The sequence below is a fragment of the Benincasa hispida genome, unplaced genomic scaffold (genome assembly GCF_009727055.1).
Source record: "Benincasa hispida cultivar B227 unplaced genomic scaffold, ASM972705v1 Contig50_2, whole genome shotgun sequence".
Taxonomy (NCBI): Eukaryota; Viridiplantae; Streptophyta; class Magnoliopsida; order Cucurbitales; family Cucurbitaceae; genus Benincasa; species Benincasa hispida.
In genome coordinates, this window is record NW_024064891.1 from 1 (window position 1) to 14,563 (window position 14,563).

General features: G+C 35.0%; 1 protein-coding gene across 1 annotated transcript; it reads right to left on the reverse strand.

Moving 5' to 3' along the window:
• Positions 1 to 4,768: 4,768 nt before the first annotated feature.
• On the reverse strand, positions 4,769 to 13,368 carry LOC120069595 (putative disease resistance protein RGA3). The gene is made up of 3 exons (XM_039021385.1): positions 13,225 to 13,368; positions 11,479 to 11,646; positions 4,769 to 8,087 (listed from the first exon to the last, which is right to left on the reverse strand). Exons 1-3 carry the CDS (start codon positions 13,366 to 13,368, stop codon positions 4,800 to 4,802), a joined length of 3,600 nt encoding a protein of 1,199 aa, XP_038877313.1. The 3' UTR covers positions 4,769 to 4,799.
• Positions 13,369 to 14,563: the final 1,195 nt, after the last annotated feature.

The window sequence follows — 14,563 nt, forward strand, 5'->3', positions numbered from 1 at the left end:
TCATTTTCCAGTGAGATAGTCGATGGACAAACATCATGCTCATTTACATCACCTCCACACATGGGGTTTGTCTGATCTCTCTGGGTATGTTGCCCCGCGATGAATTTCTTTGATTTCCTCAAGACTTACAAATACCTGCGATTTATACGGTCGTACTCTGAGAGGAGAAATTTAACATCAGTATCATCCATTAAGCATACTGAAGGAGAATCAATATCCATCTTATATTTCACCCTCATTATAATCTTGAACTCTGTCGAAGTAACTTGCATGATATCATATATCTAAGATTTATCAGCTCATCATATGTCAATGTGCTTGGAACTAGGAAACCCTTCAAACGACATCTAGTATAGCATTCTTTTGTGTCATCCCATATACCACCATAATGTAAGAATATATACTTATCCATCCTTGAAAAAAAAAGCAATACAGAAAGTGAGCATTTAAGAAAATAGGTATTTGTTAAATACTTGTGATACTAGCTAATCGCTACTCGATTGTCGTCACCCGATACTTGGTATTCTCAATTGATGCTTACTGTTTCATAGCTCTCTCCCCTCATCCTCGCTCCACTGGGAGCTACTTGCATGTATTAGTGCACACTCACAAAATCACACTCACTCGCTCTCTTTGCTATGTTTGTATGTCCGTACATCGTCAGAAAAGTAAAAAAAAATAAATAAATAAGCAGGAAAAAACATGTTTACTTACTTGAGGTGTGAGACAATATAGTGAAATGATCTCAATGCCTTTATAACTTGATCTTTGTCAAGAAAAATAGGTTTTGTGAAGTGGGTTTTTAGAAGGGAAAGTGATCCCGATTTTCTTTTTTGTATTTCAGTTTTGTTTCTTCTTAGTTAATAAAAAAATTACTTCACATTTCAAGAAATTGATTGGAAAGAATCATGTACATTGTCAGAAAATTCCCAAACTTGTATATGTTCGTACATGAGCATTAACTACAGAGCAGGTTCCGACAAAATAATCGAGTATAAAGTAAACAAGCATTGAGTATGATGTGGATATGATCAAGCATACATGTGTCGATTGCAGCCGTATTGAGTGACCATGAAGCTGGGTATCGAGTGACTATGCATCGAGGAACGTGTGACAATCCATCAAGGATCGAGTAAATTCGTATTGGCAGGCGCGAGGGGTGCATCTCAGGGCCGAATCAGTAAAATCACATGCTTATGACGTAAGCAAAAGACCACTTTTTATTACTTTTTCTACGGGTGACCATTTTTTATTTGGGCCTCCCAAATAAGGCCATCGTTAAAAAAAATCCTTTGGCACATATGTTTAGAAACCTGAGAATGTTAAACCTGGGGGATTAGACTGAGAGGTTTAGATAGTCTGAGTTTAAGAAAACTGTGTGGTTTTGGAAGTCTGGGTTTAAGAAACTCATGTTTGGAAGGTAGACTTAAGTAGCACGGGAATGAAGTATAGATTTATAAATATTTAGTTTGTGAAATATTTTCTTGTATTTAATCATCAATTAGATTTTAGATTAGTTTAAATTTGTCATCTTAATTATTTTAAAATAATTAAGTTCAAAATAAACTAAAAAATTTAGAATATATATTTTTTTTTTAAAAATTGAAATAGAGATTTTGACTATAATTTGCTTTAATCTATTGTTTTAGTAATTTGATATTTTAATCTTATTAGATTTAGAAATAAAATTTCATACACTTTTGTCACTAACTATTTTGAAAATGATCATTTGTTTTTTTTACCATAATACGCTAATTTAAAATTGAAATAAACTAGTATTTTAATATTAAATTCAATTATTGGGAACTATACTTTTTTTCTTATCAAATTACATTTGAGGAATAAAAAATCATAAATTTTGAGTTGAGCTTTTATTTGATCGTTAAATTGTTTAAAACATTTAAAATATTTACGTTTAGCAAATTATTCTAAGTCTTCGCCAAAAAATAATAATAATAATAAAAAAAATAAAAATAAATAAAATGTTATTAAATAAAATTAGAACTTTCCACCTATATAGTTCTACACATATAACTTAAATAAATATAGTCATACAATTGTAGTATATTGGCGTGTTTGGAATGACTTAGAAAAAAATATCTTTCAAAAATTCATTTTTAATTAAACATTTTTTTTTAATAAAAACTCATTAACATAAAAAAAAAAAAAAACATATATGTATTGAAATTTTTTCTTAAAAGTCTTTTTATATACAAATTTGTCTAGTTTGTTATAAATAAGAGTATTTTTAATAATGTTATTCAAGGATAGTAAGTGGCAGTGGTTGGAGGTAGGTGGTCGAAATTTTGTTAGTGTAGGGGGAAAAGGGTTGCCAGAGGTTGGTCAATGGTGGTCGGAGTTGGCCAGTGGCGACTGGAGGTTGGTCGACGACGATCACCGAGATGGTGGCCAGAGTTGGTTGGTGACGGTTGGAGTTGGTTAGTGGCAGTCGCAGGAGGTGGCAGCTGGCGATGGTCGCCGAAGGTGGCAACCGGAGTTGGCCGACGACGGTTGTCGGAGTTAGCTGGCGACGTTCACCAGAGGTAGCTGTCGAAGTTGGCCAACAGTGGTCATCGAAGGGTGGCGGCTGGAGTTAGTCAACGACGGTCGTTGGATGGACGAGGTTGGAGTTGGCTGCAGTGGTCGTCGAAGGTGGTGTCTGGAGGTTGGCTAACGTACTTCCTAGATTAAATTAGGGAAAAAAAGGGATAACCCATAGGTTTGAATAGTAAACACTATTCAAACCCATGGGAAAAGAACGTAGGAAGCCAAGGCTTCCTAAATCCATGCCCCAAACAAGGGTTGAACTTAGGATACCTAATAGAGATGTTCACGGGGCGGGACAGGGACAGGGAAGTCCTCCCCGTTCCCGTCCCCGTCCCCTTATTCCATTCACCATCCCCACGAATTTTGCATGGGGATTTTGCGGGGGTTGGATTCCCCTCAAGAAAAATTTCCTCGCAATAATTTTTTTTCTAACAATTTTTTTATTTCAATTAAATATATATTTTTAACAATTCCTTAAATCTTATCAATTTTGATAATAAAAACAATAATATATATTCAATTTAAAATTATATAATTAAAATGCTAAATTCTCATAATTTTTATAAATTAAAATTCAACAATTAGAACATCATATCTTAAATATTACAACATCCAAAGAATTAAAATAATAAATTTTTAAAACTTAAATAATTAAAACCTTTATAATTATCCTAACAAAGTATACAATATATTATAAATTTATAATTTATATACAAAAGTCGAGGCGGGGTCGAGGTCAGGGTCACAGAATATATTCCCCATCCCCGGTCCCGAATTGTAAATGGGAAAAAGAATTCCCCATTCCCTCCCCATGTATTCGAGGATTCCTCGTCCATTCGGGGCGGGTCCCCGTGGGGCTCCGACCCCATGGGTTTTTTGGACATCTCTAATGCCTAACTCATCCAATCTCAACTTTTGAAACAAACACCCCCTAAGGGTTTATTTAAAATAGATGAAATCTATAGTAAAAAGAACATATAATTATAAAAGATAAAAAACAAAAAACAAAAGTCTTGTTTGTTAATCATTTGGTTTTTAAAAGATTTATACTTGTTTTATTTCATTTTTCTTAAAATGTTATTATTATTATTTGTAAGTAAAAGAGTTGAATTCTTAAGTAAATTCAGAAACAAAAACAGATTTTTAAAAACTGCATTTTAAGGCCTAGTTACAGACCATTTCAGCTCTGTTTAGTAACAATTTTATTTTTGGTTATTGTTTTCGCACATTAAGCTTACATCATTCACATTTCTTATCATGATTTGCAACTTTGTGCAATGGTTGAATTCTTAGCTTAATTCCAAAAATAAAAATTTTTTTTTGAAGGCTACTATTTTTAGTTCTCAAAATTTGGTGGGAAGAAATTTAAAGGTGGAAGTAATGTCCATAGACTTAATTTTCAAAACCAACAAAAACAAAAACCATAATAGTTACAGGTCTTCATTTTTTTTTTTTTGGTTTCTTAAAAAATAAGTTTATTTCCTCTCAATTACTTACCATGATTTGTAGAGTTGAATTCCACACCTTTTAAAAAAGTTTTTCTTGAAAACCTACTTTTTTTAGTTCTCAAAATTTGACTTGATTTTTTTAAAATAATGATAAAAAGTAGATAACAGAGTAAAGAATTTAGAAGTAGTAAGAATGGGTAGAAAGCATATACCGTCGTGAGAAAACTGAGAAGTAGAAGAGAAGTTTAATTGTAAAGTTAATTTTCAAAAACTAAAAACCAACCAAAATCATTAGCCTTAGTTTGAAACAAGTTGTCTTGTTTACTAACAATTTTATTTTTGTTTTTGTTTTGAAAATTAAGCCTATACAACTATTTTCACTTCCAAATTTCTTACTTTGTTATCTATTTTATACCAATGGTTTAAAAAACAAGCTAAAATTTGTAAACTAAAAAAGTAGCTTTGCAAAAGTTATTTTTGTTTTTGGAATTTGGCTAAGAATTCAACCATTATATTTAAGAAAGATGCAAATCAATGTAAGAAATGAGGAGGAAATAAGCTGAATTTTAAAAAACCAAAAACAAAAAATAAAATAGTTACCACATGGAATCTTAGTTTTAAATTTTTTATTTTTTAAATTAAATTCATAAACACTACTTCTATTTCCAAATTTCTTCATTTGTTATCTACTTTTTACCAGTGGTTTTAAAAAAACCAAGCCAAATTTTGAAAATTAAAGAAACGGTTTTGTTTTTAGAATTTGGCTAAGAATTCAATTATTGTACTTAAGAATGATGTAAATCATTATAAGCAATGGGGAGAAAATAAGCTTAATTTTAAAAAAACAAAAAACAAAAACGAAATAATTACCAAACGGGCCTTTAAAAATAGAAACTTAGAATATATTAAGAATAAAGACTGAAACCTTACATCAACACAATTGTTGGGAAGATGGGAAAGTTTGGCCTTCTCTGGATCATCTTGGCCAAGTAGTAGCATTGGACATCCACGAACATGGAGATGATTCAATTTCTTGAGGCATAGCATGACTTCTTTTGAAGGGAAGCATTTCAAATTCTTGCAATCAAAAAGTCCCAATGTTTCTAAAGATGTAAGGTTTCCCAACCAATCAGGTAAAGCTTCCAAACTATTAAAATTTTTAATAGTTAAAGCTTTCAGAGCTGTGAGATACTTAAGTTGTCGAGGAAGCTCAGTTGCATTTCTCAAACTATCAATCAAGGAAAGATGTGTAAGTATTGAAGATTGGTGCAGGAGAGGACTAAAGTCGTAGTCTTGCATACATCCAACAATTTCCATTTCTTTCAAATTATGCATATTATGTAAATTTAAGGCCAAATTTGGACATTCAGAAATCTTCAAGGACTCAATGGAATTAGGACAGTTTAGCCCATTTGGTAGCTTCGCCAATTCTTCACATCCCACAATTCTTAAAGTTCGAAGAGATACAAAGTGATGTGGAACATCCAATAGTTTGGAACAAATGACAATAGATAAGCTTTGAAGATATGGAAAAGCAATACCATCTGTTACGTCTTCCCATTGCTCTAAGTTTTGCATGAGACGAAAGGAAAGTTCCTTCAACTTGGGAAAAGAAACCCTTTGGTTGGAGTAATGAGTGTTTCCATAGAACTCACTGCCTATACTTCTCACACTACCCATGGAGGAAATGTGAAGCTCCTCTAAGTTAGGTAGTTGTCCTAGCATTGGAAGCATTTCACATCTGTTACATTCTTGTAGAAATATTATAACCAAATTTTCAACAAAGATACCATTAGGCAAAACTTGTCCCCCATAGTGAACAACAGACAACGATCGAAGATTCTTGTGTGGTTGAAGTCCTTCCAATACTTCAAAGTCATTATTACAGTTGTTATGCTTTTCTTCTTCAGAGTAAACATCCCATTCAAAGGTTAGTTCACATAAATTCTTCTTTCCCATCAACTTTGCAGCTATAGCTTCCTTTTTGCTTTTTACTCGATTGAGACTTGAAAGTTGTAATGATCCTTTGAGGTTATTTAAAGGTCCAAGTTCTTCAATTTTACATCCCTTCTCAGAACCTACTACAAATGCAGGTAATGTTTGAAGATGAATCAATTGGCTTATACATAAAGGCATTTGCTTGATGTAAATGTAGAAGAATTGCAAATGCCTTAACATGACCAATTTTCTCAAGTTCTTTGGAAGATCCACTCTTGTGCCAAGTTTAAGTGTTTGCAAATTATAAAGCATAGTAATAGATTCTGGAAGCTTCAATATCGAAGAACCTATAATGTCAAGATACCTCAAATGTTTTAGCATACCAATTGAATCCGGTAAGATTCGAAGAAATGGTGAATTCATAACTAAAACACGTAAAGAACCAAGGTCTACCAATTTATCATGAATCATCTTGTTATTGATAACAGTTGTGCGTAACTTTCTTGTGCTTTTTTCACTCCAATTGCTATGTTTAAATTCGAAATTTTGATGACTTGAAATAACACAAGCAATATCGTGTATTAGATCATGCATCTTAAAGTGGGTAACTGTCCCATCAATATCTTTAGAGACATCTTGAAATAAGGAGCGAGATAATAAGAAGTTGATATAATCTTCTCCTATATTCTCCTCCAACATTGTGTTGTTTCCTTTTTGTGCTTGAATGAACCCTTGTGCTATCCACATTTGAATAAGAGTTTCTTTAGCAAATTCATAATCTTTTGGAAAATTTGAGCAATATGCAAAACATTGCTTTAATGAAAAAAGTGGTAGACAATCCACACTAAGTTTTAGAGTGGAAAAAACAAAGTCTTTGTCATCATTGGATATATTTGTTACTACACTTTCAACTTGAGTCAACCATCTCTCATAGTTTCCTTCAAACTTTGTTGCCCCTCCAAGTACCTTTGCTACTAGTGGTACACCACCAATTCTTCTAATAACCAATTTTTGAATAATCTCTAACTTTGGACTCATTGATAGTCCATTTGCACTTGCACTCTCTTTAAACAATGACCAACATTGATCATCAGACAGTTTTGTTAGGTGATGACTCGAAGTTGTTTCCATGACAGTTGCAACTTCTGCACTCCTCGTGGTCACAATAATACTATTCCCAAATTTTCCAGCAATATTTTTTAAGCATTCCCTTAACTCACCCCACAATCTAGCTTCTTCATTCCAAACATAGTCAAGAACAAGCAAATAACTTTTACCTTGCATCTCCTCTTGGAGCTTTCGAAGTAAATTCTCCTTGTTCAAGCCACTAGAAGTTTTTGTGAGACTTTGAAACATCCCTTCCAAAATATTTAGAATGATAAATGGTTCAGACACACAAACCCATATAGTTTCATCAAAATGATCTTTAACCAACTCATGATTGAAGACCATCTTTGCCAAAGTTGTTTCCCCCAATCCACCCATACCCACAATGGGTATGATGGACATTGGATGTTCATTGCTAGATTCAATCACCATCTTCACTATGTTTGAAACTTCAACTTCTCTTCCTATTATAACTTCTTCAAAATTAAGATTCGATGTTGTCTCTCGAATCTGCTTAAGATTAATATTCTTATGTGTTTCTATGGATTCCTCCCCAAGCAGAGCAACCAATCCTAAAGGGCTTGCCTCACAGTAATGTTTATACAAAGTTTCAGTAATGTCCTTCATTCTTTTAGCCATCTTCCTACGAAACGGAAAAGGATTATTGGAGGATGAAAAGAAATTGCGCACCTTCTTGTTTCTTTTCTCTGTGTCGACTTTTTGTCGAAGATGTTCATAAACAAGCTCATCCAACAGATCATCGACCTCGTAAACAAAATGTTGAAGATCCTCCACCCACATCCTCACAGATTCATGGTGTAATTTCTTTTTGTTAATATCTCTTAGAATGGCTTCAGATTTGAGTAAGCACTTTCTCAATTTGGAGAGCTCCTTCTTGAAGCCCCATGCCATACTAATCTCCTCTGCTGCTACTTTCACTGTCTTCTTTAGAACTTCTTGTACAGCAAAAATCCACAAGAATTCAGCCATTCTCTTTGCTTTTTGCTTCCTCGAAAGAATTGCAATTTGAATATGAAGACGACCTAAAATCCAAAGAAGATTTTATTATTTTTCCACTCTAAAATAATTAAACCAGCCGCGACTTTGACTGTTGACTTCACGGTTGATGTCGACCTAAGAAGAAAAAGCAAGCAAGGCAAGTGGTTATGTTGGGTGAAAATTTTAGTTTTAAAAATGAAGAGAAACTAACATTTGGTTGGAGAATTTTACATTAGAAAATTTTGTTTTGGAAGCCTGCCTGATGTAGTTCAACCTTAAGCTTTGGGTTTGGGTCCCAAGAGGTATCCATGTTTTGGAGGTAGTGAGAAGATAGACCAATATGGGTTCGGCGGACGTCTCACATGCGCGCCGCCGTCCGGTCGGCGAGGCGAGTGATTATTTTTTTTTATTATGTTTTAAAATCGGAAAAAAGAGAAAAGGAAGGAACTTGGTCCTCCGCGTGCGTCTTCCAATGAGTCTTCTGCACGTTCTGAGGCTCTCGCCTCTTTCTCACTCAACCGTTCCACGTTGAAGGCCTATAAAAGTTGTGGTCTTCAGCAGATCATTAACACAACTTTTTGCTTCCATTAGAAAGTTCTCCTCTCCTCTCCTACTCCTCAATTTTCTGTTTTCTGAGCAGTGAGTTAGAAAGGGTGTGTGTTCCGGTCGGTAATGGTGCATTTCCGATCGGATTTTCCTTTTAAGCTGTCTTATCTTGGAGAAAATGTGACAGTATTCCTGGCCTGCTTGCACACTTGGGCAACACCGCGAAACGTCTTAAAGAGAGTGAGTTTTGCGACTCAGCCTATAACGAGTTTTTGTTTTGCAGGTTTTGTTCTTTGATTGACCGTCGTGCCTTAACCGGTTGTTGTTCGTCGTCGAGGGTCTTGTTGGGTTTAATGTCCTATAAACTTGTAGTTTGTAAATCATTAAACATATTCTATTTCCAATAAAGACGTTATTGAGGTTATTCAGTAAAAGATGTTATTGAATATGTAAGTTGCGAATATCTAACCTAAATTCAATAAACTAAGATCCTTGGCTATAACATGAATACTCGAATTATATGTAGAGACATATCATATGATCAAGTTCAAGTATATAGCCAAAACTGTCTATAGTATAAGGATAAGGTTGGGTACGTTATCCTGGGGACAGTATGGACGCGACCCACTTTGTATTAAGTACAAACAATGAGATCCTAAATCGTTCGTGTAGAGACATGTGAGTGGGGGCGTTCTATGCAATGAGTTTGCATAAGACAGGACCGCGAAATTATTCACTTTCTGTTTATAACGTCGTTTACTGAAGAAACTGACTATTTCATAAGATGACCTAGGTAACTCGATCTTAATCCTGAGCTAACTATGAATTCCTATTTATACGAGATTATCCTTTGATCTGCATGGGTGAGAGTGGCCAGACATCGCCGACTCAACAAGCCTACCATTTTGGGGATAAGATCGGATAGATAGCTGGGGACATAGTCTCGCAAGACAGAATTCGCTCCTACCCATTTCAAGGATAGTAGAGAGGTTGTTCCCTTAAGTACTAACTCCAGGACTTGAACAAGGAGCCCCATCCTCTCCTTGGCCCGAGAGGGACTTAGGTTTGATGGTTAGATCACAAACCGATTGTTCATTAGAGAATTAGTGGAACTTAAGGAACAAAAAGTACTATAGGGGTAAAACAGACATTTGACCCGGCTATAGCTACAAACAACCTGTGAAGGATTGACTTACTGAACATGGTTATATCAAGTGAACGGAAATATATATACGGTGAGGGGAGTGCAGCTATTGGGCATTAGTGGAGTGTCCTGGTAGTTAACGAATGTTGGTTAGCTTGGATAATGAGATTAGTCGGTTAACCTCGAATCGTTGGAGCCCATGATCTGTAAGTCCATTAGGTTCCCCTTCTAGCTCATATCGGAATAAAGCCTAGAACAATTAGATAGGAAACTTTGAATCGTTCAAAATTGGGAAAGGGTATTATCGTCAATTGTGTTTGACATAATAATTTAATTATGAATTAAATTATTAAATGAGAGATAAAGTATTTAAAAGTGTTTTAAATACTATATACATGAATAAGGATTCCTATATAATGGATTGCACAAGGTTAGAATGATTAATTGGATTAATCATATGAAATTAATTGGAAAAGTTTCAAAATAATTACCAAAAATTAATTTCAATTTAAGCGTCCCATCAATATCTTTAGAGACATCTTAGAAATAAGGAGCGAGATGAATAAGATAGTTGATATAGAAATCTTCTCCTATATGTCTCTCCCAACATTGTGTTGTTTCCTTTTGTGCTTGAATGAACCCTTGTGCTATCCACATTTGAATAAGAGTTTCTTTAGGCAAATTTCATAATCTTTTTGGAAAATTTGAGCAAATAGCAAAAACATTGCTTAAAATGAAAAAGTGGTACAATCCACACTAAGTTTTTAGAGTGGAAAACACAAGTCTCTTGTCATCATTGGAAATAAATTCTTAAGTATACTATACATTTCAAACTGAGATCCAACCATCTCTCATATTTCCTTCAAACTTTGTTGCCCCTCCAAGTACTTGCTACTAGTGGTAACCAACACAAAATTCTTCTAATAACCCAATTTTTTGAATATCTTTCTAACTTGGGACTCATTGATAGTCTTTGCACTTGGCACTCTCTTTAAAACAATGACGCAACATTGATCATCAGACAGTTTTGTTAAGGTTGATGACTCGAAGTTGTTCCATGACAGTTGCAACTTTGCACTCCTCGTGGTCACAATCAATACTATTCCCAAATTTTCCAGCAATATTTTTTTAGCATTCCCATTAACTCACCCCACAATCCTAAGCTTCTTCATTCCAAACATAGTTCAAGAACAAGCAAATAACTTTTACCTTGCAATCTCCCTCTTGAGCTTTCCGAAGAAATTCTCCTTGTTCAACCACTAGAAGTTTTTGTGAGACTTTGAAACATCCTCCTTCCAAAAATATTTAGAAATGATAAATGGTTCAGACACACAAACCCATTATAGTTTCATCAAAATGAATCTTTAACAACTCATGAAATTGAAAGACCACTTTGCAAAGTTTTTTTCCCCCAATCACCCATACCCAACAATGGGTATGATGACATTGGATGTTCATTGCCTAGATTCAATCACTCTTAACTATGTTTGAAAAACTCAACTTCTCTCTATTATAAACTCTTCAAAATTAAGATTCGATGTTGTCTCTCGAATCTGCTTAAGATTATATTTCTTATGTGTTTTCTGATGGATTCCTTCCCAAAGCAGAGCAAACGCAAATCCCTAAAGGGCTTTGCCTCACAGTATAAGTTTATACAAAGTTTCGAGTAATGATCCTTCATTCTTCTATAGCCATCTTCCACGAAAACGGAAAAGGATTATTGGAAGGATGAAAAAGAAATTGCGCAACCCTCTGTTTCTTTTCTCTGGTCGACTTTTTGTCGAAGATGTTGCATAAAACAAGCTCATCCCCAACAGATGCATGCGACCTCGTAAAAAAAATGTGAAGATCCTCCAACCCACCATCCTCAACAGATTCATTGGTGTATTTCTTTTTTGTTAATACTCTTAGAATGGCCTTCAGATTTGAGTAAGCAAACTTTCTAATTTGGAGACGCTCCTTCTTGAAGCCCCTATTGCAATACTATCTCCTCTGCTGCTTATTTCACTGTCTTCTTTAGAAACTTCTTGTACAGCAAAAATCCCACAAGAAATCAGCCATTCTCATTTGCTTTTGCTTCCTCGAAAGAATTGCAATTTTGAAATATGAAGAACGACCTAAAAATCCAAAGTAAGATTTTTTATTATTTTTCCAACTCTAAAATAAATTAAAAAGCCGCGACTTTGACGCTTGACTTCACGGTTTGATGTCGACCTAAGAAGAAAAAGCAAGCAAGGCAAGTGGTTATGTTGGGTGAAAATTTTAGTTTTAAATGAAGAGAACACTAACATTTGGTTGGAGAATTTTACATTAAGAAAATTTTTGGTTTGGAAGCTGCCTGATGTGTTCAACCTTAAAGCTTTGGGTTTTGGGTCCCAAGAGGTTATCCATGTTATTTGGAGGTAGTGAGAAGCATAAGACCAATATGGTTCGGCGGAGCCGTCTCACATGCGCGCCGCCGTCTCGTCGGCGAGGCGAGTGATTATTTTTTGTTTATTATGTTCTGTGAGAAGAATCGGAAAAAAAGAGAAAAGGAAGGAAACTTGGTCCCTCCGGCGTGCGTCTTTCCCATATGAGTCTTCTGCACGTTCTGAGGCTCTCGCCTTTCTCACCTCAACGGTTCCACGTTGAAGGCCTATCAAAGTTGGTGGTCTTCCACAGATCATAACAAATTTTTGCTTCCATTAAAAGTTCTCTCTCCTCTCCTACTCCATGCAATTTTCTGTTTTCTGAGACAGTGAGGTTAGAAAGGGTGTGTGTTTCCGGTCGGTAAATGGGTGCCAATTTCGATCGGATTTTCCTTTTAAGCTTCTTTATCTTGGAGAAAATGTGACGAGTATGCCCTGGCCGATGCTCTTGCACACTTGTGGCACACCGCGAAACTGTCTTAAAGAGAGTGGAGCTTTTGCGACTCAGCCTATAACGAGTTTTTTGTTTTGCAGGTTTTGTTCTTTGATTGACCGTCGTGCCTTAACCGGTTGTTGTTCGTGCGTCGAGGGTCTTGTTGGTTTAGATGTGCTATAAACATTGTAGTTTGTAAATCATTAAACATATCTATTTTTCCAATAAAAGACGTTATTGAGGTTATTCAGTAAAAATGGATGCTTATTGAGATATGTAAGTTGCGAATCTAAGACCTAAATTCAATAAACTAAGATCCTTGGCTATTAACATGAATACTCGCGAAATTAATAATCGTAGACGACATATCATATGATCAAGTCAAGTATATAGCCAAAACTGTCTATAGTATAAGATAAGGTTGGTGTACGTTATCCTGGGGACATTATTGGGACGCGACCCACTTTTATTAAGTAAACATAACAATAGATCCTAAAATCGTTCGTGTAGAGACATGTGAGTGGGTGCGTTCTATGCAATGAGTTTGCATAAGACGGACCAGCGAAATTATCACCTTTCTGTTTATAACGTCGCTTTACTGAAAGAAGCTGGACTATTTTCATAAGATGACCTCAGTAACATCGATCTTAATACCTGTGAGCTAACTATGGAATTCCTATTATATGCACGTGATATCACTGTAGATCTGCATGGGTGAGAGTGGCTCAGAACATCGCCGACTCCAAGCAAGCCTAATCCATTTTGGGGATAAGCATCGGATAAATAGCTGGGGAACATAGTCACGCGTAAGACAGAAATCCCGCTCCTACCCATTTCAAGGGATAGTAGATGAGGTTGTTCCTTTAAGTACTAACGTCTAGGAACTTGAACAAGGAAGCCCCCACCCTCTTCTTGGCCGGAAGAATAGTAAGGGAAGACATTTAGAGGTGGTGTCCACTACACCGTTCGTGAGCAAAGGAATCATAAAGGGAGTTTGCTGAATCTGTCTCCAAAAAAAGTTGGTAACAAATTCTGCTCTCTGTTTACGGTAAGTTGTTGGACAACACTGCTTTCATTTTCTATAATTGATGTAGTATAGTACCTCCGAATCTAAATTGCTCCGCATGTGTTATATGAACACCTTCAATTGGTATCAAGAGCATGATTAAGGCACCTAACAGGCATTAATTTTGCTGGTGGGTAGTTTTCATATGAATGAAACTGGTGTAGAAAACTAAAGAGAAAATTGGTTTTGGGAATTGAATATTTAATTCTCATTCAATTCATTGGAATTAATTGTAATTGCCTACGTGTTTTATGGGCATTAATTGTGTTCATATGGAGTCTCGTAAATTTTTGAGAAGTCAATAGATTCCATTTAGGCTGTCAATTCTGAAGAAATTCCAGAGACTGTAACAAAAGCTGGCCGAAAATTCCAGCTGCTGTTTTTTAGTTCCAGCCGCAAGTGTGTTCCTTCACTTAAAGGCAAAAATGGTCCGGTTCAAACAATCCTAGGCGGTTCGAATGGTCGGGAGCGGTCCAAGCCTCTATTTGGAAATTATTAATTGTAATAATTTTAGTTTTTTTTTTGCCTTATTAAAATCTCAAAACCATTCACTTTAGTTATAACTTAATTAATTATGCATTATTGAAATGCTATGTTTTAATTAAGATTAGTATTTTTATGGTGCATAATGTACTGTCATTTAGATTAAAATCCCACCATTAGGAAAGCATGAATATGTCATTAAATTAATATGTTATAAAAGAGTTGTGATATTAATTAAATGCATGTAATAAAATTCATGAAATTTAATATAAATGTTGTACTTAATTTAGGGAGATGCTGCTTGAAATGGTTATTTTCAAAATTGATTAATTTGATATAAAGTTATATTAAATTAAAAAGAGAAAATATACAAAACAATGAAGCATGAAACTTCTTTAAGTTTGCACATTATAAATGTTATCTTCAAATTAGGGCTTGTTATAA

Coding starts and splice junctions, on each gene's coding strand:
- LOC120069595 (XM_039021385.1), bottom strand. CDS start 13,368: ATGTTCCCCAGCTATTTATCCGATGCTTATCCCCAAAATGGATTAGGC. Junction 11,647..13,224: donor ATTCCATAGTTAGCTCACAG/GTATTAAGATCG, acceptor TCAAATCTGAAG/GCCATTCTAAGAGTATTAAC. Junction 8,088..11,478: donor CCAGAGAAAAGAAACAGAGG/GTTGCGCAATTT, acceptor CTTCTTTGGATT/TTAGGTCGTCTTCATATTCA.